The following is an 18109-nucleotide window of genomic DNA, read 5'->3' as shown; positions in this document are numbered from 1 at the left end:
CCAGACTGGTCCATCCCGAATTCTAGGGCTAATTCTCCTCCATCCGAACCAGAAGAAACAAGGGCCTGCTCCAAACACCAACGGACTAAAACCCAAAAGGTAAACTCTCCCAGAAACCAGGTTGAGTGAAAACGACCGGGCCAGGGATGATTGCCTGATATATGGTGCCACGACAAAACCGTTTCAACAATGAAAATGGATCATGATGGATTCTATCCGGCTGTTGTTGACCGGCCATGATTTCAAGCAACTGGTCGATTGATCAGCCAACTGGAACATTCCTCCTCTCAACCAGCAGCTAGAAATCTTCATCGACAATCCAAAATAAACAGCAAGGAAAGATTTTCATAATTCGTTTACAGATCACGCAGATTTGATCGCAAAAGATATAGGATTAGGGCCTAGACTGCCAGGCGACCCCGCAATCAATTTCCTGATAAGGGAATTTTTTGGCTCGGAAGTTTCGCATGCTAGCGTTCGAAGAAGCGCAGATAACAGGCAATTGTAATCTTTTAAACTTATAATTAGTTGCATGTTCCATAGTTTGAAGATGCAATATACATCAGATCTTAGATCAGAAAAAAGAAACGAGAACGGAGAGTGAACACCACCTGTACGGATCCAACAAAGATGTCAACCACTACCACTATGCTATCAACAGGGTTACTAAACGCCGAAGATAAACTACCATCTACCATGACAATCTCACCCCTATCTCCAGTATCTGATGGCACAGATGATGGCCTTTTACCGATGCCCGAATTTGATCCGGCAATTCACCTCGCTTTCGAACCACCAACGAAACGACATACATTTTCTGAATACGGCTTGTCGAAACCAGACTCGTGTCCCGATGTCTGTTTCACTGAGCCATTCCCACTCTTCTCAGAGGAATGTGTGCGTATGCTAAGACGAGAATTGCTGCAGAAGAAAGTTTTAGATAAGCATTTGTGGTCGTGGGATAGAGCACCTTGCTATATTCGTGCTATTGAGCCGGTATGCCCTAGTTTTCGGTTTAAAGATCCCAAGCCGACCTGACAGTACGACTAGACAGCAAAATGGATAAATAATGTCTGGAATCATCCTGCCGTCACAGAATGCATGAGCAAAGCGTTCGGTGTACCACTCAAAGTGCTCGGTCGCAGAGGCGAAGTGGCGCATGTCAACATTCAATTAGGACCGGAAGGAGTCGAAGGTGTGTATAAACTAGGGGAGCAACCATCAGCACCGCTTTCTCCTCTTCTGGAAGACAATAGCAACAATATGCAGGGCGAAACACCTCAATTTATAGACAGCTGGCATCGAGACTCGACACAAGTCGTCTGCGTGCTCATGCTAAGCGACACCAGTACCATGGTGGGTGGCGAGACAGCAATAGATCTCGGCGATGGCCGCATTGTCAAGGCGCGTGGTGCTCGCATGGGCAGTGCTGTCATGATGCAAGGCTGTCATCTTCGCCATGCAGCGCTACCTGCCAAAAACTCCCCTGAGCGGATAAGCATGGTGACCAGTTATCATTTTGTCGATCCGGACCTAGACGACAGCGGCACTTCGCTGAGAAGTATCAGTCCGCAGAATATGGATGTCCCCGTCATCAACGATCACTTCCTACTTCAAAAATTACTCAAGCTGCGGGAAAGGATTGATGTGATGATTGATAAGGTGCAACAAACGCAGGGTTCGGGAACTATGGCTGCCAGGGAGACGGTGGAGCCGTGGGTTGTTGAGCAGATGAAGTTCTTGAAACTCACTTCGTGGGAGTTGTGTGAGCGATATCCGCAATGGCTTTACAAGGATGTGCCTGAGGAAGTGAAGCAGAAGTATTTGGCAAATGTTTGATTAATTACCGTCGAAATGCACAATACAACCGATACGTAAATTACGTGCTTGTATCAATATGTCAGTTCTCCAATCTATTCACCATTTGACACCAAACTTCTCCCATGAGTCTATGACTCGCGCGGTAATGCTTCGTAATTACCGGGTCGGGATCAACTCCGACGCAAGCTTCCCCTATCTAATGTCCGATCTTACCAGCCGTTAGGTGCGGAGTATAAGCCGTTATTTGCGGATATCGGCTTATCTGGCTCAGTATTATGGCTCTACGATAACATCACCGAATACACGGAGCGTCAAGTCTTTTTCTGGGGGAGAGTATGAGGGGAGTGATTGACGGTGTGAATCAGCCCAGATGAGCACTCATCCTACATCTCGACCGAATTCTTCCCGAAGAGGTTGCTGGTAGGCTTAAGCCACTCTCGCAAATCAAGTGGAGGAACTCTAATGACTTATTTCACAGGACATGTAAACGGCGCCATCGCACGGTCAGTTTGCCCGAATCTTATCATCTACTATATGCGCTGACTGCTAGTGTGTAGTGTGATGAAACGAAACCCTTCTGCTTACGATGTAGACAATATGCAGTTGAGTGCGAGGGCTACGGTGTCAAACGAGTGGCCTTCCGGTCGGCAAAGAAAAAGAATACAAACAAGGATGACGACTCTGAAAACTCACACCAGCCGCTGACGACTGTTACTGGGACATCACCATTTCCATCTACGTCTTCAGAAATCTCATCGCCTTCACTTTATTCACCTTTATCCAATCCGGTCATACTTTCATCCACACCAATTGACTACCACCAGCGCAGACTATTGAACCACTTCCTTAGCGATTTTGCGCCCCTACGATCTTTGTCTCCTCTCCAAAATATTTTCGAAGAGGATATTGCTCCTCTTGCTCTGGGTCACCATCACGTTCGTACAGCCATTGTCGCAGTGATATCGGCTTTACAGCAAGGCCGCCATTCTACCCCTCATCCTCAAATGCGACACAGCGTTAATGCATTTCAGCATTATGAAGAAGCTGTGCGATTACTCCGACAGTCAGTTGACCGCTTCGAGAAAGGACAAGAACTCATCAGCTCTTCTCAGGGGAATTCTACAGATGATATGCATGCCTGTTTGGCCGCTGCTTATCTACTTACATGGTTCGAGGTGTGTACATATGCCAGAGAACAAAACGGATGGAGTACTTATTTGTGCATAGGTATTAGTGTATGATCCTCAGAAATGGGTGATTCATCTTGAAGCACTATGCGGTCTAATCAACAGGAGCGGCCCATCACTGATCCAGACAACATTCGGTCGACGTCTAGTTCATGCTGTCGCAAGACTAGACTGTCAGAATGCACTATCCAACCGCGGGCGACCTCTGTTGGATAACTTCTGGTACGAAACTCTCGAATCAGACATCATATATATGCCGATCACGGTGACGGATAATATGGGATATATGGGATTTACAGAAACGGGACTAGAAGCAATGGCTGTGGAATACTGCAGAAATCTACATGGGTTGCTTGGAGCAGCTGCCTTTTTGAGTTATGAATGGACTAGCGATACGCCGCGGGTCACGGGTGATAGTCTGAGAGAACGGGTTCTCCATGTTCTTAATCGTTTGTTTTTATGGTATCGGTCGTTGCCAATCGCTCTACGCTGGCCTGAAGACATTGGCAGTAACCCAATCAACATCGAAACACTGTCTGGCCAAGAACACTTTGGAGATTTTTATGAGACGGAGACGACTTTCTCTCATGAAGATACACACGATATCAATGACCGCCAGTTAAGAAGGCGTACCCATCTGCAAAAGATGATACTTTTACATTACTATGCAATCCGTGTCCACTTGTATCACATCCTAGACCCGGTACGCACCCCAAGATTAATGCAATTGTCCATCAATCTGGCACAGAAATGTCTCTACATCATCCGTGCCCTCGACAACAATTTCTCCTTTCCCACCTCTCGGGCGGAAGATATGGCCACTCAAGGAAAAAAGAAGACATCAACAACAAACAAAACACCACACAATACAAAACCATCCCAATATCCAAGCGATATGCCAGTGTCCTTTGTCTTCGCTTGCATCGGTGTAGTCCTCAGAGATCCGTCTCAACGAGAATGGATCAGCAAATACCTCATGCAATTAGGCCGCGAAGGTATCTGGTGCGGTTATGAAAGAGCACTCTGCTTACATGCCTGGTGGAGAAGCGACAATGCCATAACCGGGTATGGCGAGGAAACACCAAACACCAAAAGACTTATAAAATCAATCCCACATCGACATGAAGTCCCGAATGGGTCACTGGCGACTTGGACTCCGGAAATGGGTATGGGTGTGGATATATTATATGAGAATCTGGCGACGGGTGAAACTGGGTTTGATCGATATCATTTCAGTGGATATATATACATTCACAGCCTGGAGCAACGGACCGGAGCAACGGACCCTTAGTGATCCAGACTAGTTATCGGTTCGTCTGAGATATGTATATATCAATTCATGATAATAATAATAATGAACCATCCTTATGACAGAGAAGCCTAACTTGGTCATCGCACAATTGACGGATGATGAATGAATATGGAGCATGCGTACCGTAGCGTATCGTTACGGTATTGGCAACGGGAACAATCTTCAAGACAACGGCTGCCTCAAGACACCGGTTGATTTAGTAAGCCTTCCGAACTCTCTCTTGTCTTCTCTTCTCCTCAGCGTGAACTTGACAAAAAATGGATTCCTCTCTCTTCGGCGACGAGAGATATTATGTAGTAAGAGAGAAACGCAAAAAATACAAAAAATGCAAAAAGAATGGACTCGCAGGGAATCGAACCCCGGACCTTCCGCATGCAAAGCGGACATTATACCCCTAAACCACAAGCCCATGTTGTTGTAATAGTACCGGAAAGAATGATTGTTAAGCCACTTGCATTTAGGGTGGTGATCCAAGACCGTCATTCCAATTGGTCCGAGATCTCTTCTGTTAATGAAGCTACCTACATACGTAGTCGAACAAAGCTCGAAGTTAGTTGCCCCTCCCCCTATTTCCACCCAGTTCTAGCCTTAAAGCCACGTTTCATTCGCATATTGGTGGAACTTTCTGCTCATGCGACCAGATTTATCGTATTCGACTTAGCTCAGGAGCTTGTTGGTAGCCACTAGCTCGTGTGTTGATCGATCTTTGCCGTGGAAGGAAGCTGGTCATGGGGGGAGGGATGCTTCCTGGTACCATCGATTGATCAGGACTCACCACCGCGTGTCCTTTCTCCGTCGGATCGTCGTTGCTCGTCGCTCGTCTCTCGCCGTCCATTGCGCCACGCCGACCAATTAAGAGTTGAATAAAGGATAAAAGAGTCGTTGGGAACGGACAATTCGGGAATAATCCGAGGTCGCGTGGCATGCGACTTTGCGGAACGTGAAGAATCCTGGAAACCAGCCTTCCGCAAGAGAGCTTGAGGAACACTGAAGGACACACGCTCTTGTCAATATGGCACTCAATTTCTCGTGGATTGCCACTGCTCTTCTAGCTCCACTCGTGGTGACTGTTTTCTGGACACTTTCTTCGACATCTTCTGGCTTCAGCTCCTTTCCCACCTTGTACAACAAACGCATATGTCTGCTTATTGCACATCCCGATGATGAGGCAATGTTCTTCGCTCCTACTGTGTTAGCACTTACAAAACCAGAATTGGGGAATCATGTGAAGATACTGTGTTTGAGTACTGGTATGGCAGTTCCCTCTGCACCGGCAAATACCTTCAAGACATGGGTCGTATGGCTAATTCCACCGGAAAACAACAGGTAATGCAGACGGTTTAGGCGACATCCGACGAAAAGAGCTCCAACAGAGCGCCGTCCATTTAGGCCTCCGAGATGAATCCGACGTTTTCGTAGTCGACGACTCGTCCCGTTTCCCCGATAGTATGACCACAACCTGGTCAGCCAAGGACGTCTCATCCCTCCTCGCGTCGGCTTTTGCCCCCGAGCTTGCTTCTGGTCGAGCAGCGCGTGAGGATGTTGCTCCTAAAGCTACCATCGACGTCATTCTAACCTTCGACGAGCACGGAGTTAGCAACCACCCCAATCATCGATCTTTATATCACGGCGCGGTCGCATTTTTGAAAGCGCTGATGGATGGCAAGAGCGGATACTCATGCCCCGTGACCTTATACACGTTAACAACCACCAACATCGTCCGGAAATATTCCGGTATCCTCGATTCGTTTTTGACGATGATTCTTGGAGCGTTTTCAAATCTCGGTGACTCAATAGCATTGGCAGGCAAGAAAGGAACAGCAAAAAATAATGGTTGCGCCAGTCGTCTTTTGTATATCAGCTCGTTTCAGGACTGGGTACAAGCTCGCACTGCGATGACAGACGGTCACAAGAGTCAAATGCTTTGGTTCCGATGGGGTTGGATTACTATCGGGCGATACATGTTTGTCAATGACCTGAAGAGGGAGAAGATTTGACTATTCTCGTTCAAGAAGGAGCGATCTTGTATAAATATAGGCAGGCAGACTCTACTCTCGCGGTACTGTATGATATGCATCCACACTATTGTGATAGTAATCGAATCAGGCCAAATGAACATATATTCTTTGTATCGTTTCCTTTGGGCGGAGTTTTATCCCATTCTCGGCTAGTTTTAGCCAAAACCCTTCATCTCAACGTTGTGAAGGCAATCTACAGATGAAGCATGGGTTAGGGTTCAGATGGCGCATTACGTGAGTCGAGTATTCTGTCATCTTGACATTACTCAGACTCAATGGCCACAACATAGTTAACTAGTCAGTTAGTTGGCTAGTGAACTACTACGTAGTAAGTTAGTTAAGTTAACTAACGTTGGTTAATTCTTGTCAATTTGAGTCAGACTGAGTGTATGAACCATGTGATTGGCGGGAGCACACGAGGCGTAAAGGGGCGGACCCTACTGCGGGACAGATTATCTGGTCAAAAGTCAAAAACAGTTCGAAAATCCGGGGAATCGCTCCACAACTCGTCCCGCGATCCACCACGCTGTCTCCGCATTCCATTCTCTCAGATCAAGTGCTTCAGGTACACCTTCCTCTGATATTGACGAGTGCAATTCCTGATAGTTTTTATCTGATGGTGCTCTAGCATTCCGATCGCCCAGATGCTTGCTTTCGGTGGGCGGGGGCGCCAGTTTCGCGTGCCGCTCGTCGCTGCCCAGCGCCTTTCGAACGCGGGTTGCGTGTCAACATGCTTTGACAGAAATCCCAACAAGTTTACTGTTCACAGTACAAAATTCGGGCAGGCCACATTACCAATCAATAATACTTTAGTGAAATCGTTTTCTACTACGTTTTCGAATTACCAGACGCTACAATCATCCGACGTTGCACAACCTACCAAACCGTCCCATGAGAAACGAACCGCAGAGGTCTATCGAGTCCTTCGCAATGGCGATCCGAGGCAAATATTCTTGACGCTAGGCAATCCTGTCAATTCCAATGTGGTCGAATTGTTGCCCGACAGTGTTTTCGTCTCGGCTCTTCTCCGTCTCACGCCGGAGAATCTCCTAGAGCCTTTCGTGGATATACTAGCGCCTATACATGGAGCTCTGCTGTCAACCAAAAAGATCAATCCGCCTGCATACATCCTGAACCAATTTTTTCACACCCTGAACCATATCCTAACTGTACGGACTCGCGGTGGTAAAGAATTGGGCCTCGTTGAATATAGGCATCTCCTTCGAATTCCAGCTTCGATTGGCGGTCTCAAAACCGCGATTGGACTTTGGAGAAAAATGAAAAAATCCGGGATTGAGCCAGATGTTCAATGCTATAACTTGTTTATGCAAGCCTGCGTATGGGAACGTGCGGTCTATGGACCAGCGAGAAATCGCGTACGCGTAACACCATACTATTACCGAAGACGACGCTTTGGTGTCGGAATCAAAGGATATGGTACGGCTAGCAGAAGTGTGCGGAAAGAGGTGAATTCCATTTGTACGGAAATGCGAAAGATAGGATTGGTTCTCAACGAAGACACATACATCAACCAGCTTCTGGCGAGCGCTAGGGTTGGAGGTCGCTTGGATATGGATCGTATTTTGAAAGACGTATGGATGATTGATGTGGAGGCCATCATGACGAAGCCCCCTGATCAACTTCCTGCCGCCAGGCCACTTGTGGAATCATCGCCAATATATCCGACTCAAAAGTTGCTCTTTGCAGTTGCGCACGCGTATGGGTGCAATAGTCGGCTGAAGGAGGCACTGCTTATAACTGATTATATTTCCCAACAATATGGAATCGAAATCACGGATGATATATGGGCCGAGCTGGTAGAACGGGGATATGTGCTTTCTCGAAGACGTGTCGGAAGATATGCTCAAGCTAATCTTTGGGGGAAAATGGATTCCGATCTCCTTTTTGAACTCAAAAAAATGTTGCGACTTGACGGCCAGCCTTACGACATGTTTATCTATAGCATGCTTGCAAATTCAACCTGCCGTCATAGACAATATCACCGGTTTCAGGACGTGGTAAGGGAAGCGTATCAATTGCTGCGGAAAACACGAAGAGAGCGCAATCACGCACTCAGAGTACTGGAAACCACACTGAATATACCCCTACAGGTCGATGCGGTCTCCCACCCAATCGAAGGATCTGGCTTGGGGGAGAATTGTAAAACACCACGTGTCTGGAGAGCTCTGCAAAAATATGAAAGACTTCGGTTGTTAGTCGAGCAACAACAGATCTTCATGGAGAAAGTTATTGGGTCTGCAGTCAAGCTAAAGCGATGGACAGATCCATGGGACTTTGAGTGGACTCATCGGCTCTTTCCAAGGTTTCTTGCAGAGTGGAAAGACTTCCTTCCGGAATCTTACAGTATCATCCTACCTACCGGTGCGGGTAAAATAGAGTTCTATGGAAGGACGAATTTCTCTGATGCGAATCTCCGAACGCACAACAATGAGCCCGTGCGTTGGTCGGACTGCGGAGAGTTCGTTGCGGAAGAAGATGAGCAGATTCAACCCAGGCATGAGGCTCTATGGGCACATGTCAAAGATCGCCTCGGGGAACTTGTTCATCTTCAACCTCTCCAGTGGTTCTTTAGTAATGGATGGAGTCAAGACCCAGTCTATTTTCAGCAATTACGGGAACCGAGGGTATCGGAGATTGAAGGGGATCCCAGCCTCGATGACGTAGCGGAGGAGAGCGTACAAAAGCACTTGGCTGAACAACCAGAAGAGGTCGAGCGTGAACATCCACAGCATTGTTTCTATGTCACTATGATACCTTTGTATGACATTGCCCTGTGATATTGTCAGTCTGATACCTATATTTGTTTTGTACTATACGTACCCTTTTAAGTATGTACAGGTACATATGTGATTATTAGCCATGGTTTTTGCGATGGTGTAGGATATCTTCACCAAAAATTCATAAAGCAGTCAATTAATGCAAAAATTCAAAAAAGGAACGGGTCAATTAGGTTGATTCAGATATAAAAAAGTTGCGAACATTGTACTTTGTATGGAGAGAAGTTTGGCTTACATAGTATATATTCGGGGCTAATCCCAAATTGTAATAGTGTATATGCCTGTAATATACTATCACAAATTAGGATAGACCCTGTATTCAATACAAAATTTCCTGTATTATTACCTATTTCTCACTCTCCGCTCGTCTTGGCATGGTAATCCCGCGTTCGGACAGGACTTCACGTTCGGAAGCTAAATAAAATCAAGAGCCCGCAATCCATCCCCTCATCCTTCCACCACTACCGATATCACAGCCGGTCGAGCAATATGTCGGACATCGAAGCTGGAGATACTTCCGTGGCGGAACCCCTGGACTTGGTCCGCCTGTCATTGGACGAGATTGTGTTTGTCAAGCTGCGAGGAGATCGGGAACTGAAAGGGCGGCTTCACGTGAGTTCTTTTGACGAAGCTCCAACTTAGAACGCTTATTGATGATCCCATTTCTGTGTGTTTAGGCTTACGATAGCCACTGCAACCTGGTCCTCGGCGACGTGGAGGAGACAATCTATGTGGTTGAAGAGGATGAGAACGAAGAAGAGACTGTCAAGGTGTGTACTACCTACAACAGCTATTTTCGGGCCACAAAGGAAGCGCCTAATGTATTGCTCTATAACAGACGATAAGAAAACAAGAAGAAATGCTATTTGTTCGCGGTAGGTTTGCGCATCAGTTGACTATACGATACGACCCTTGAACTAATGGCCTTTGACGCAGGTGACTCGGTTGTCCTTATATCCCCTCAGGCGTCGTAATAGCGTCGTTCAATCCTGCGAGGCGAAATATAAGAATCCAGCCGACATGGAATATAAGCTGGAGAACGAAGTGGATTCCGGCGACTACCTAATGTTGAGATGATGCTGATGATGGAACGTTCCCAACCTCAACCATTGCCATGACTCATACGAAACCATTGGCGATTATTAAACATTGCCTTCGAAATTATGGAACATGCGAAATGGAACACAATGTTGAAGCCATGCTTCTATGCTCATGACTACGACCCATAGCACAGCCTCTTGAATTGGGCGGCGTCCTACTTTGCACGCGTTTATGTAGATAATTGATTAGCTACAACCAACTATGGAAAGATGGCGCTTAAGTCGGGAGATGTGGATGAGTCACCTCTGACACAATTGGTTAAATTATTCGCGAAGAATATGTTGCCTGGAACTGTGACTCACTCTTGTTCTAATAGTCAAGCCATGTCTAGGCTCTACAGCCTACAGAGCTGGTTAAGTGAGTGCCGAGTCTGCCTGACAACTGGTGCCGTTTATCGATAAAAGCGGAGCAATGCCCCGCGATCCACACGCCTTCTGGTCTGCTACATAGTTAACTCTCAACACTGCCATTGCCCAATCTTTATTCAATCCATCTATCCTTCTTATAAGTTTCAATTCAAAGGGCTATCGATATGTCAAGATGAATTAAGAGCTTGACAGTTTGACCTGTGCGATTAACCATCACATCTCCAGAAGAATGATATTACGAATACATTATTGAATGCGCCTACGGCGATTGACTATTAACAGCACTGAGCACACCGACCGTAGTCTGACCACCTGACACTATCGCCTGCCACATGCCTCAGGTAGTATCCAAGCAGACCCCGGAGGAGCGGCGCAGGGGTGAGTTGGTGAGTAAATACGACAGAAGATATGCGCCTGGAAACTTTAAGGATCCTAACTCATTGATATTCAGGCGCTCAGCGAGTTCGCCGATTACGTGGAGAAGGAACAAAAGCGTCGCGCCGAACTCTCCTCCCTGACGACCGCGGGGCCTCCCAGCGATAGCGGATATGGAACCATCAGCCCATCAGTCGTGACTGAAGAACATGCGGAACTTGATATTCTCGACCAACTTGGTCTGAGCGATGTACCAAGTCCAGTAAAACTCAAGGATGTCCTTCTAGGCACGGCTCCGACGGATGATGAGAACAGCCTTCAGGTTCTTGCAGGGATTATTCAAAGGCGCATTGATGAAGGCCAAGGCGAGACATTATTTGACCTGGGTCTTGAGGATAACGGGGATTCAATGAACCTTGAGCGAGCTCAGTGGGACACGGCGCTTGGACGTCTCCAGGAGGCGGCAAATGCAATTCCTGCTCAATGTCGAGTGCTACTAACTTACAATATCGGTGGTGCAGAAGAGGCTCAAACGCGCATCGAGAGGATGAAGGGGTGCTGCGGGAAAGTGTTGATCCGCCAGATTCCAGATCGGGCTGAAGAGGTGATCGAGACGAGAATTGCTGTTGTAGGTAATGTCGACGCCGGCAAGAGTACGCTTCTTGGTGTCCTGGTTAAGGGACATCTCGATGATGGTCGTGGTAAAGCGCGAGTCAACCTGTTCCGACACAAGCACGAGATTGAGAGCGGCCGGACTAGTTCTGTTGGTATGGAGATTATGGGATTCGATGCCCGAGGAGAGATTATTGGAAGCGACAAGGGCCGCAAATTATCTTGGGAAGAAATCGGCAAGAAGTCGGCCAAAGTCATTTCCTTCTCTGATCTTGCGGGCCACGAGCGCTATCTACGGACCACTGTCTTTGGCATGTTGAGTAGCAGCCCAAATTACTGTCTCCTGATGGTGGCAGCCAACAACGGATTGGTAGGAATGAGCAAAGAGCATTTGGGAATTGCACTTGCGCTGAATGTGCCTGTGATGGTGGTCATTACCAAAATCGATATATGTCCGCCACAGATTCTGCAGCAGACCATAACCCAGCTCACACGGATCCTGAAATCTCCTGGTGCTAGGAAAATCCCTATCTTCATCAAGGATATGGATGAGACAGTCAACACAGCCACTCAATTTGTCAGTCAACGTATCTGTCCCATCTTTCAGGTGTCCAATGTTACCGGCGAGGGTCTTGATTTGGTTCGCACATTCCTCAACATACTTCCTCATCATGGACATTACAATGCCCAGGCGCCTTTTGAGTTTCTTGTTAATGACCATTTCTCTGTTCCTTTCGTCGGTACAGTGGTATCCGGTGTTGTCAAGTCGGGGGTTGTGCATGCAGGCGATACGGTACAGATCGGACCCGACTCTCTGGGTCAGTTTACTTCGACTGTCATCAAGTCAATTGAGCGTAAGCGGATACCTGTCAATGTATGTTCTGCGGGACAATCTGCTTCGTTTGCATTGAAGCGTGTTCGAAGAAGAGAGGTCCGAAAGGGTATGGTTGTGATGGCCAAGCAGGAGAATGAGCCTCCTAAAGTATATCGAGAATTTGTCGCTGAAGGTTGGTTTTACTCTTTTTTTTTTCAGGCATACGATTGCACCAGCTAACCTAATTATAGTACTCATTCTTTCTCATGCCACCACTATCCGCCCCAAGTACCAGGCCATGCTTCACGTCGGAGCGGTCAGTCAAACATGCGCAATTATTGACATTGACCGCGCCTTCATCCGTACCGGAGATCGAGCACTAGTCGCATTCCGTTTCATTCAGCGTCCAGAGTTTTTGTCCGTTGGCGACAGGGTACTGTTCCGTGAAGGCCGCACAAAGGGTCTCGGCATTGTCAAGAGCGTTGGCTACGATCCTAAACATCCATTGAATCCGGAAGCTTCTACTGCTACTACGGAAACTGCTCCTGCTACCGCTACTGTCAAAGACATCCAGGAGCAAGGCAAAACCGTGGCTGCTAAAAGTGCATGATTAGACTGTTACTCGCAGGATGGGAGTTTAAATTTGTCATTTCTACTGTTACCTATGATGCTGGGTTGCATGATTGGTTGCATTGCGCGATTGATTGATTGCATGCTGCGGTATTGGTCTGGTAGAAGGGTTTTGATGTGACTCTTGGAGTTGGCTGTTTTTATCGATGCGTATTCTGTTTATGCTAGCTAGCTTATGTTATTCTTAATTTACTTTTTGGCTTATTGTTTCCCCTACATAGGTGACACTATGTTGATAGCCGATAGAAGCCTTCCGCATCGGGAAAGATATAGGGATGACGTCACGAACATCCAGCGCTGCTTTCGCGACGGCCAATGAACGTGACCAGCCAAGCCCTGACGTATGCTTGGGGTCGATTCGGTCATCCTTTTACCTCTTTTCCTCGTTGCCTATACTCTGTATATTGTATATTCTCGTTCTCTTTCATAACAACAATCAATCGTCTTTTCATATAAGGACCTTCCAAGCACATATACACCATGGACGCCGTCAACAAAGTCATTGAGGCAGGCAAGAAGGCAATCTGGGGCAAACAGAGCACCAACACAGCCAACAGCCAAACGACAGCGGGTAGCAGTCAGCCCACGACGTCCACAGGAATGACCGGCATTCAATCCGTCGACAAGGTCGTCGAGGCAGGCAAGAAGGCAATATGGGGTGACAGCACAGAGCAACAGACGTCGCATGGGGAGGAACCCGTGGCTGGTAAGATGGGGTTGGGTACAGCGACAGATCCATATGATGCTGGAAACCGTGACGGTATGCTCCCTTCTCACCCTGTCTGTAACTAGCTTATATGTCATGACTAACCGTTATAGAACAATACAACGCTCCCCCCGTTGAAGCCAGCGGTCTACCTACCTCCATACCAGTCAGTGAACAACGAAATATCGAGACGACTGAAACCAGCTTGAACACCGCCAACAAGGGCACCGGCTCCGGCATTGCTGTTACTGGCACAGCAGCAGCCACTCAATACTTGAAGACGACCGTCACCGGGTTGAGGCCTGATCCTGGCCCGCCTGGAAATGCACCTGATTCCATTTCAAGGGCAATTCCCGATGGCGGGCCAGGTCAGACCTTGAAACATACATTTGAGCCGTTTGAGGAGGAGACTCAGAAACTTGTCAAAGACTTACAGGGTTTGTTACCCCTTTCCTCCTCGAAGAAGAGGATTAGTATTGACAAAGTCATGCAGACAAGGTGGATGAGGAAAAACCCAAAATCCACACACAAGCCGGCGGAGTAGCCGTCAGCAGACCAAATCAAGCCGTACACTCCAAAGAAGATAATCCCGTCTCTTCATCCCCCGGGTCTTCAGCTGGTGAGGTCGATAACCAGGGACAGGAACAGAAGAGCAAGACCAGTAAGTTGGAAAAGGTGAAGAACAAGCTACATATTGGCAATCATTCGCCAAAAGCGTCACGGTGAGTTACCACGATATAACTTGTCCACTCGATCCAGGCTGGGATTATGATACGAATGTCATGGTATGATTGTGTTTTCAAGTTTCGGGATCAGTTATGCTGTTTACGTGAAGTGATTTGTATGTATCAGGTTAGGAGCTTACAGGCGTTTCGTATATGATTTATTTCCTGTTTTTATCAGCCTCGGATATAATCAATGAATCATGATATCTCTTTTGATATTGACGAGTGGAGTTATTTGATACTAGTCCTGCAGGCGTTGATTGTTGATGCAGCTGAAGGTGATGTCTCGACGCTCTTACACCGGGGTAAATACTTATCTACGTAGAAATATGTCTTTCCTTGACTCGCTTTCATGTATGTAGGACTTCAAAACAGGGGTAATGATCGAACTCTTGTTTGGGAAGCTGCATGCTGCAGAGCTAGGTATAGCTAGTCGAAATGGATGGTCATCCATGGATGTCAATAATGTACGTAGAATTGTCGTAAATATCCTTGCTCAAATAAGCCCTTGGGAACTAATGCAGGCAGGGAGATTTTAGTCAAATTTTCATGATCTAGACAGGATCAATGGACAGCAAAGATGATTACAGAACGAACACAGCACTAGGACATACCTCATGACTTATATTCTGTTTCATCTTGAGCAAGGAGCAAGAAAGATGGAAGGGTACCTGCATGACCAAAGTCACAATTCACCGGAGTAGATTGTCGTATATCGGGTTACCTTACGTACGACATTGACAACTTGAAAGAAGTTGCCGTAAAATAAGTTCGTTCATACACGCGTAGATCTGTTATACCTACATGGCCTGCAATAGGTAGGCGGGTGTTCGGGGAATCTGTCATTTGGTCTGTGTTACAAAGGCGAGCATGTGGACATCTGGTGGCTGCGTCTATGCCAAGTGTTTGTGTTTGACGAAACCAAGGCTTTGGATTTGCTTCAAGCTTGTCTGTGATACAGACTGCAAGGGCGCTTCCGAGATGCAACTCGATATCAATGAGGCTTCTCGGGGAGTATTTGGTTTGCTGCAGAGATATTGGAAATAGGTACCACGAGGCCATATCAGGCTAACACTGATTGAGAAAATGATTGCTCATCCTGAAACGATCAGATGATCTGCCTTGTATATGCAGTAGTTGAAACAGCGACAAGAACGCCGGGCATGGGCTCTGTCTATTTCAGTACCTCGAACATTGTTGAAAATGATGAATTTCTTCCTCGGGGTAGAAGAACGACTAGAATGACACACCCCCAATATAACTTTGGGGGACGAAAGACCCCTGTAAAAAAAACCCCTACAGGACCCTGTAGTTTGTCCACATTGCATGACATGATCTTGCTCTTGAAACGTACCCTCGTTCTTCTAGAACGATCTGTACGCAATTTTGCTGTATGTCTGGTATTGTTGCAATCATCTGACTTGGTTCAGTGTGATGCAGCAGATTCTATTCTAAGGTCCAACGTAGGACAGGATATAGTAACGTCAGCTTAGCCCTAATTGAAATTTCAACGGCTTTGTGCGACTGGGTCAACCGACTATGATCGTCGTGCACTCGGCTGATAGGTGGAATCAACAACATGCCTTCGGCTAGACAGGTAAAGAGAAGAAAACAAGAACGCTCGGTATACACATATACATATGCGTGTGTATATAGAGTATCGAGTAACATCTGGAAAAAAAATTGGACTTGCGGGGAATCGAACCCCGGACCACTCCCATGCTAAGGGAGTATTATACCACTAAACCACAAGCCCGCGATGTAAGGACGGTAAAATTATTGATTCATAAGGTAATATTCATCTGTACATTGTATCGTCTCAACTTGCCTCAGCTTATCGGTCCCACGAGTCAGCGCCAATCTCTAGGGTCATCCCAACACCTTGAACTCGCGGACAACGAGGTTCACCGAAGCCGCCTATGCAAGGCATTTAACGTGGCTTATTTAGGGCACCTAGGCACCTAAGTCGCACCGCTAATCCACCCTGGTTTTCAGGTAAGATGGTGCTCCAATATGGTTGGTTCTAGCGCTAGGGCTCAGGGGATGTTGTTCTGTCTTCTCGTGCGCAGTTGAACCCGTCTGGATGCCGTGTTGGTGTTAAAAGGAAAGGTGACAAGATAGTCACACACAAGCGCGTGCCCAAGTAAATCTAGAGAGCATTACCGCAACATACGAACACCCAGGAAGAAGGGAAAAAAACAATATAACTGGAGTTCTGGATCGAAAGGGAAATCAGCAAAAAAATTGGACTTGCGGGGAATCGAACCCCGGACCACTCCCATGCTAAGGGAGTATTATACCACTAAACCACAAGCCCGTGATGTAAGGTGCGTAAACTTTTGACATCATAACTACAATCTCTTCATCATAGCCCTAACTCTCATATTCCTCTCAACCCACTTGGTCTACAAATAACTGGATAAGTAAATGTGGCTTCTTGCCAAATATTTTTCTCGTAAATATAGATTTAGAACTCGACGCAATTTACTAGGGTTTCAACGATCGACTTGTGGCAATCTGAATACGCCCAAGGATGCACGTTGACATTACATTCATGCGATGATCCCGTCCCGATATATATCGATACAACCCTGATGCCATAGCTTTGATATCCACAAATAGTGGCACGGGTAGGGTCCAAGGACAGGGGGGACGATGGGGCCATAGCTTTGGGTAGGTCGATAAAAAAGCGCAATATTGCCATAACGAGAAAGGTCAATGGCGCAAAAGCAAAGACGGAAACATGCATCAGAGACGAAATCGAAGCAGGGACTCGGGGATGGTATGACCGAGCCATTTCGTGTAACTTCTACGTGCCGCCGATGGAACACCGTCTGAATTATTGTCAACTGTTGCTATAAATATGCGCTATTGAGGCTCAGGGTTGACAACTGAACCGTTGAGTGCACAAGTACGTAGCAGCACTATCTGGTCAGAATAAGCACTATCACCCAGTTACCACAACTAAACACAAAGAACAAGTAACCAAAGATCAGATACTCAATAATACATCACGAGATATTTTATTGACCAACAAGGTGCTATATACGCAGTTACATTTCCGAATTCCTGTACGGAGCGTTCACAAGACCTAAAAATAATTTCATCCGATCTTGATGCCCCAGCCGTTTCAAGTGTTTAACTATCAACAAGCAACAACGTCTCGGTCCGTAAACAACGAAAAATATGCAAGTGTCGAACATGATGCCCAAAAGGCAAGCTCAAACACCCGTTCGATGCATTGGGCAACCCGAATTCTAAATTGCTTTGCTCGACATATGTGGATTCCGTGAACCCATGTTCTGCTGGCGGAAACTCACCTGCTCGCATAGTAAGCGATAATAGGACAGACACATGGGTTACAGGGATCCTTGATAACCCTCTTGACGAGGAAGCGATCCTTCTGAACTATCATGGTTTATCAGTCTTAAGGCGACTGTTAAAGCCACCCCCGTCCCAATACTCTCCGGTAATCCTTCCTGAGGATCGATAGCCCCAGATTTGCTTCTCTTTTCGTTTCTTTTTTGTCGCTTCCTAAAATTTGTGATTCGGCTTTGCTATCTGATCCCGCTGATTGAAAAAGAGAAAATATTAGAGATCCTCCATCTTAACCGGACAGGTGGCTTAATTAGCACTTGTTGG

At 46.7% G+C, this 18109-nt stretch overlaps 7 protein-coding genes and 3 non-coding genes across 10 annotated transcripts; 7 read left to right on the top strand and 3 right to left on the bottom strand.

Moving 5' to 3' along the window:
- Window positions 1–630: 630 nt before the first annotated feature.
- EYB26_005858 (uncharacterized protein) lies at window positions 631–1839 on the top strand (the record flags this gene model as incomplete). Its single annotated transcript, XM_054265135.1, has 2 exons — window positions 631–996; window positions 1051–1839. 2 exons carry the CDS (start codon window positions 631–633, stop codon window positions 1837–1839), a joined length of 1155 nt encoding a protein of 384 aa, XP_054121110.1.
- Window positions 1840–2191: 352 nt separating this feature from the next.
- On the top strand, window positions 2192–4299 carry EYB26_005857 (uncharacterized protein; the record flags this gene model as incomplete). Its single annotated transcript, XM_054265134.1, has 4 exons — window positions 2192–2241; window positions 2300–2324; window positions 2379–2996; window positions 3049–4299. 4 exons carry the CDS (start codon window positions 2192–2194, stop codon window positions 4297–4299), a joined length of 1944 nt encoding a protein of 647 aa, XP_054121109.1.
- Window positions 4300–4657: 358 nt separating this feature from the next.
- On the bottom strand, window positions 4658–4729 carry EYB26_005856. The gene has a single exon. It is a non-coding gene; the product is annotated as a tRNA-Ala (tRNA).
- A 603-nt stretch (window positions 4730–5332) lies between these two features.
- EYB26_005855 (uncharacterized protein) lies at window positions 5333–6317 on the top strand (the record flags this gene model as incomplete). The annotated part of the gene is made up of 2 exons (XM_054265133.1): window positions 5333–5570; window positions 5647–6317. The coding sequence occupies 2 exons, from the start codon at window positions 5333–5335 to the stop codon at window positions 6315–6317; spliced, it is 909 nt and encodes a 302-aa protein (XP_054121108.1).
- Window positions 6318–6727: 410 nt separating this feature from the next.
- On the top strand, window positions 6728–9136 carry EYB26_005854 (uncharacterized protein; the record flags this gene model as incomplete). Its single annotated transcript, XM_054265132.1, has 2 exons — window positions 6728–6903; window positions 6967–9136. 2 exons carry the CDS (start codon window positions 6728–6730, stop codon window positions 9134–9136), a joined length of 2346 nt encoding a protein of 781 aa, XP_054121107.1.
- Window positions 9137–9625: 489 nt separating this feature from the next.
- Window positions 9626–10110, top strand: EYB26_005853 (uncharacterized protein; the record flags this gene model as incomplete). The annotated part of the gene is made up of 4 exons (XM_054265131.1): window positions 9626–9748; window positions 9814–9906; window positions 9975–10011; window positions 10073–10110. The coding sequence occupies 4 exons, from the start codon at window positions 9626–9628 to the stop codon at window positions 10108–10110; spliced, it is 291 nt and encodes a 96-aa protein (XP_054121106.1).
- Window positions 10111–10937: 827 nt separating this feature from the next.
- Window positions 10938–13016, top strand: EYB26_005852 (uncharacterized protein; the record flags this gene model as incomplete). The annotated part of the gene is made up of 3 exons (XM_054265130.1): window positions 10938–10991; window positions 11057–12599; window positions 12658–13016. 3 exons carry the CDS (start codon window positions 10938–10940, stop codon window positions 13014–13016), a joined length of 1956 nt encoding a protein of 651 aa, XP_054121105.1.
- A 500-nt stretch (window positions 13017–13516) lies between these two features.
- Window positions 13517–14468, top strand: EYB26_005851 (uncharacterized protein; the record flags this gene model as incomplete). Its single annotated transcript, XM_054265129.1, has 3 exons — window positions 13517–13796; window positions 13856–14179; window positions 14236–14468. 3 exons carry the CDS (start codon window positions 13517–13519, stop codon window positions 14466–14468), a joined length of 837 nt encoding a protein of 278 aa, XP_054121104.1.
- Window positions 14469–16151: 1683 nt separating this feature from the next.
- On the bottom strand, window positions 16152–16223 carry EYB26_005850. The gene has a single exon. It is a non-coding gene; the product is annotated as a tRNA-Ala (tRNA).
- Window positions 16224–16712: 489 nt separating this feature from the next.
- EYB26_005849 lies at window positions 16713–16784 on the bottom strand. Its single transcript has one exon. It is a non-coding gene; the product is annotated as a tRNA-Ala (tRNA).
- Window positions 16785–18109: the final 1325 nt, after the last annotated feature.

This window comes from Talaromyces marneffei, chromosome 4 (genome assembly GCF_009556855.1).
Source record: "Talaromyces marneffei chromosome 4, complete sequence".
Classification (NCBI taxonomy): domain Eukaryota; kingdom Fungi; phylum Ascomycota; class Eurotiomycetes; order Eurotiales; family Trichocomaceae; genus Talaromyces; species Talaromyces marneffei.
The sequence above is the reverse complement of the archived record's forward strand: the minus strand, read 5'-3'. Positions and strand labels throughout refer to the sequence as shown.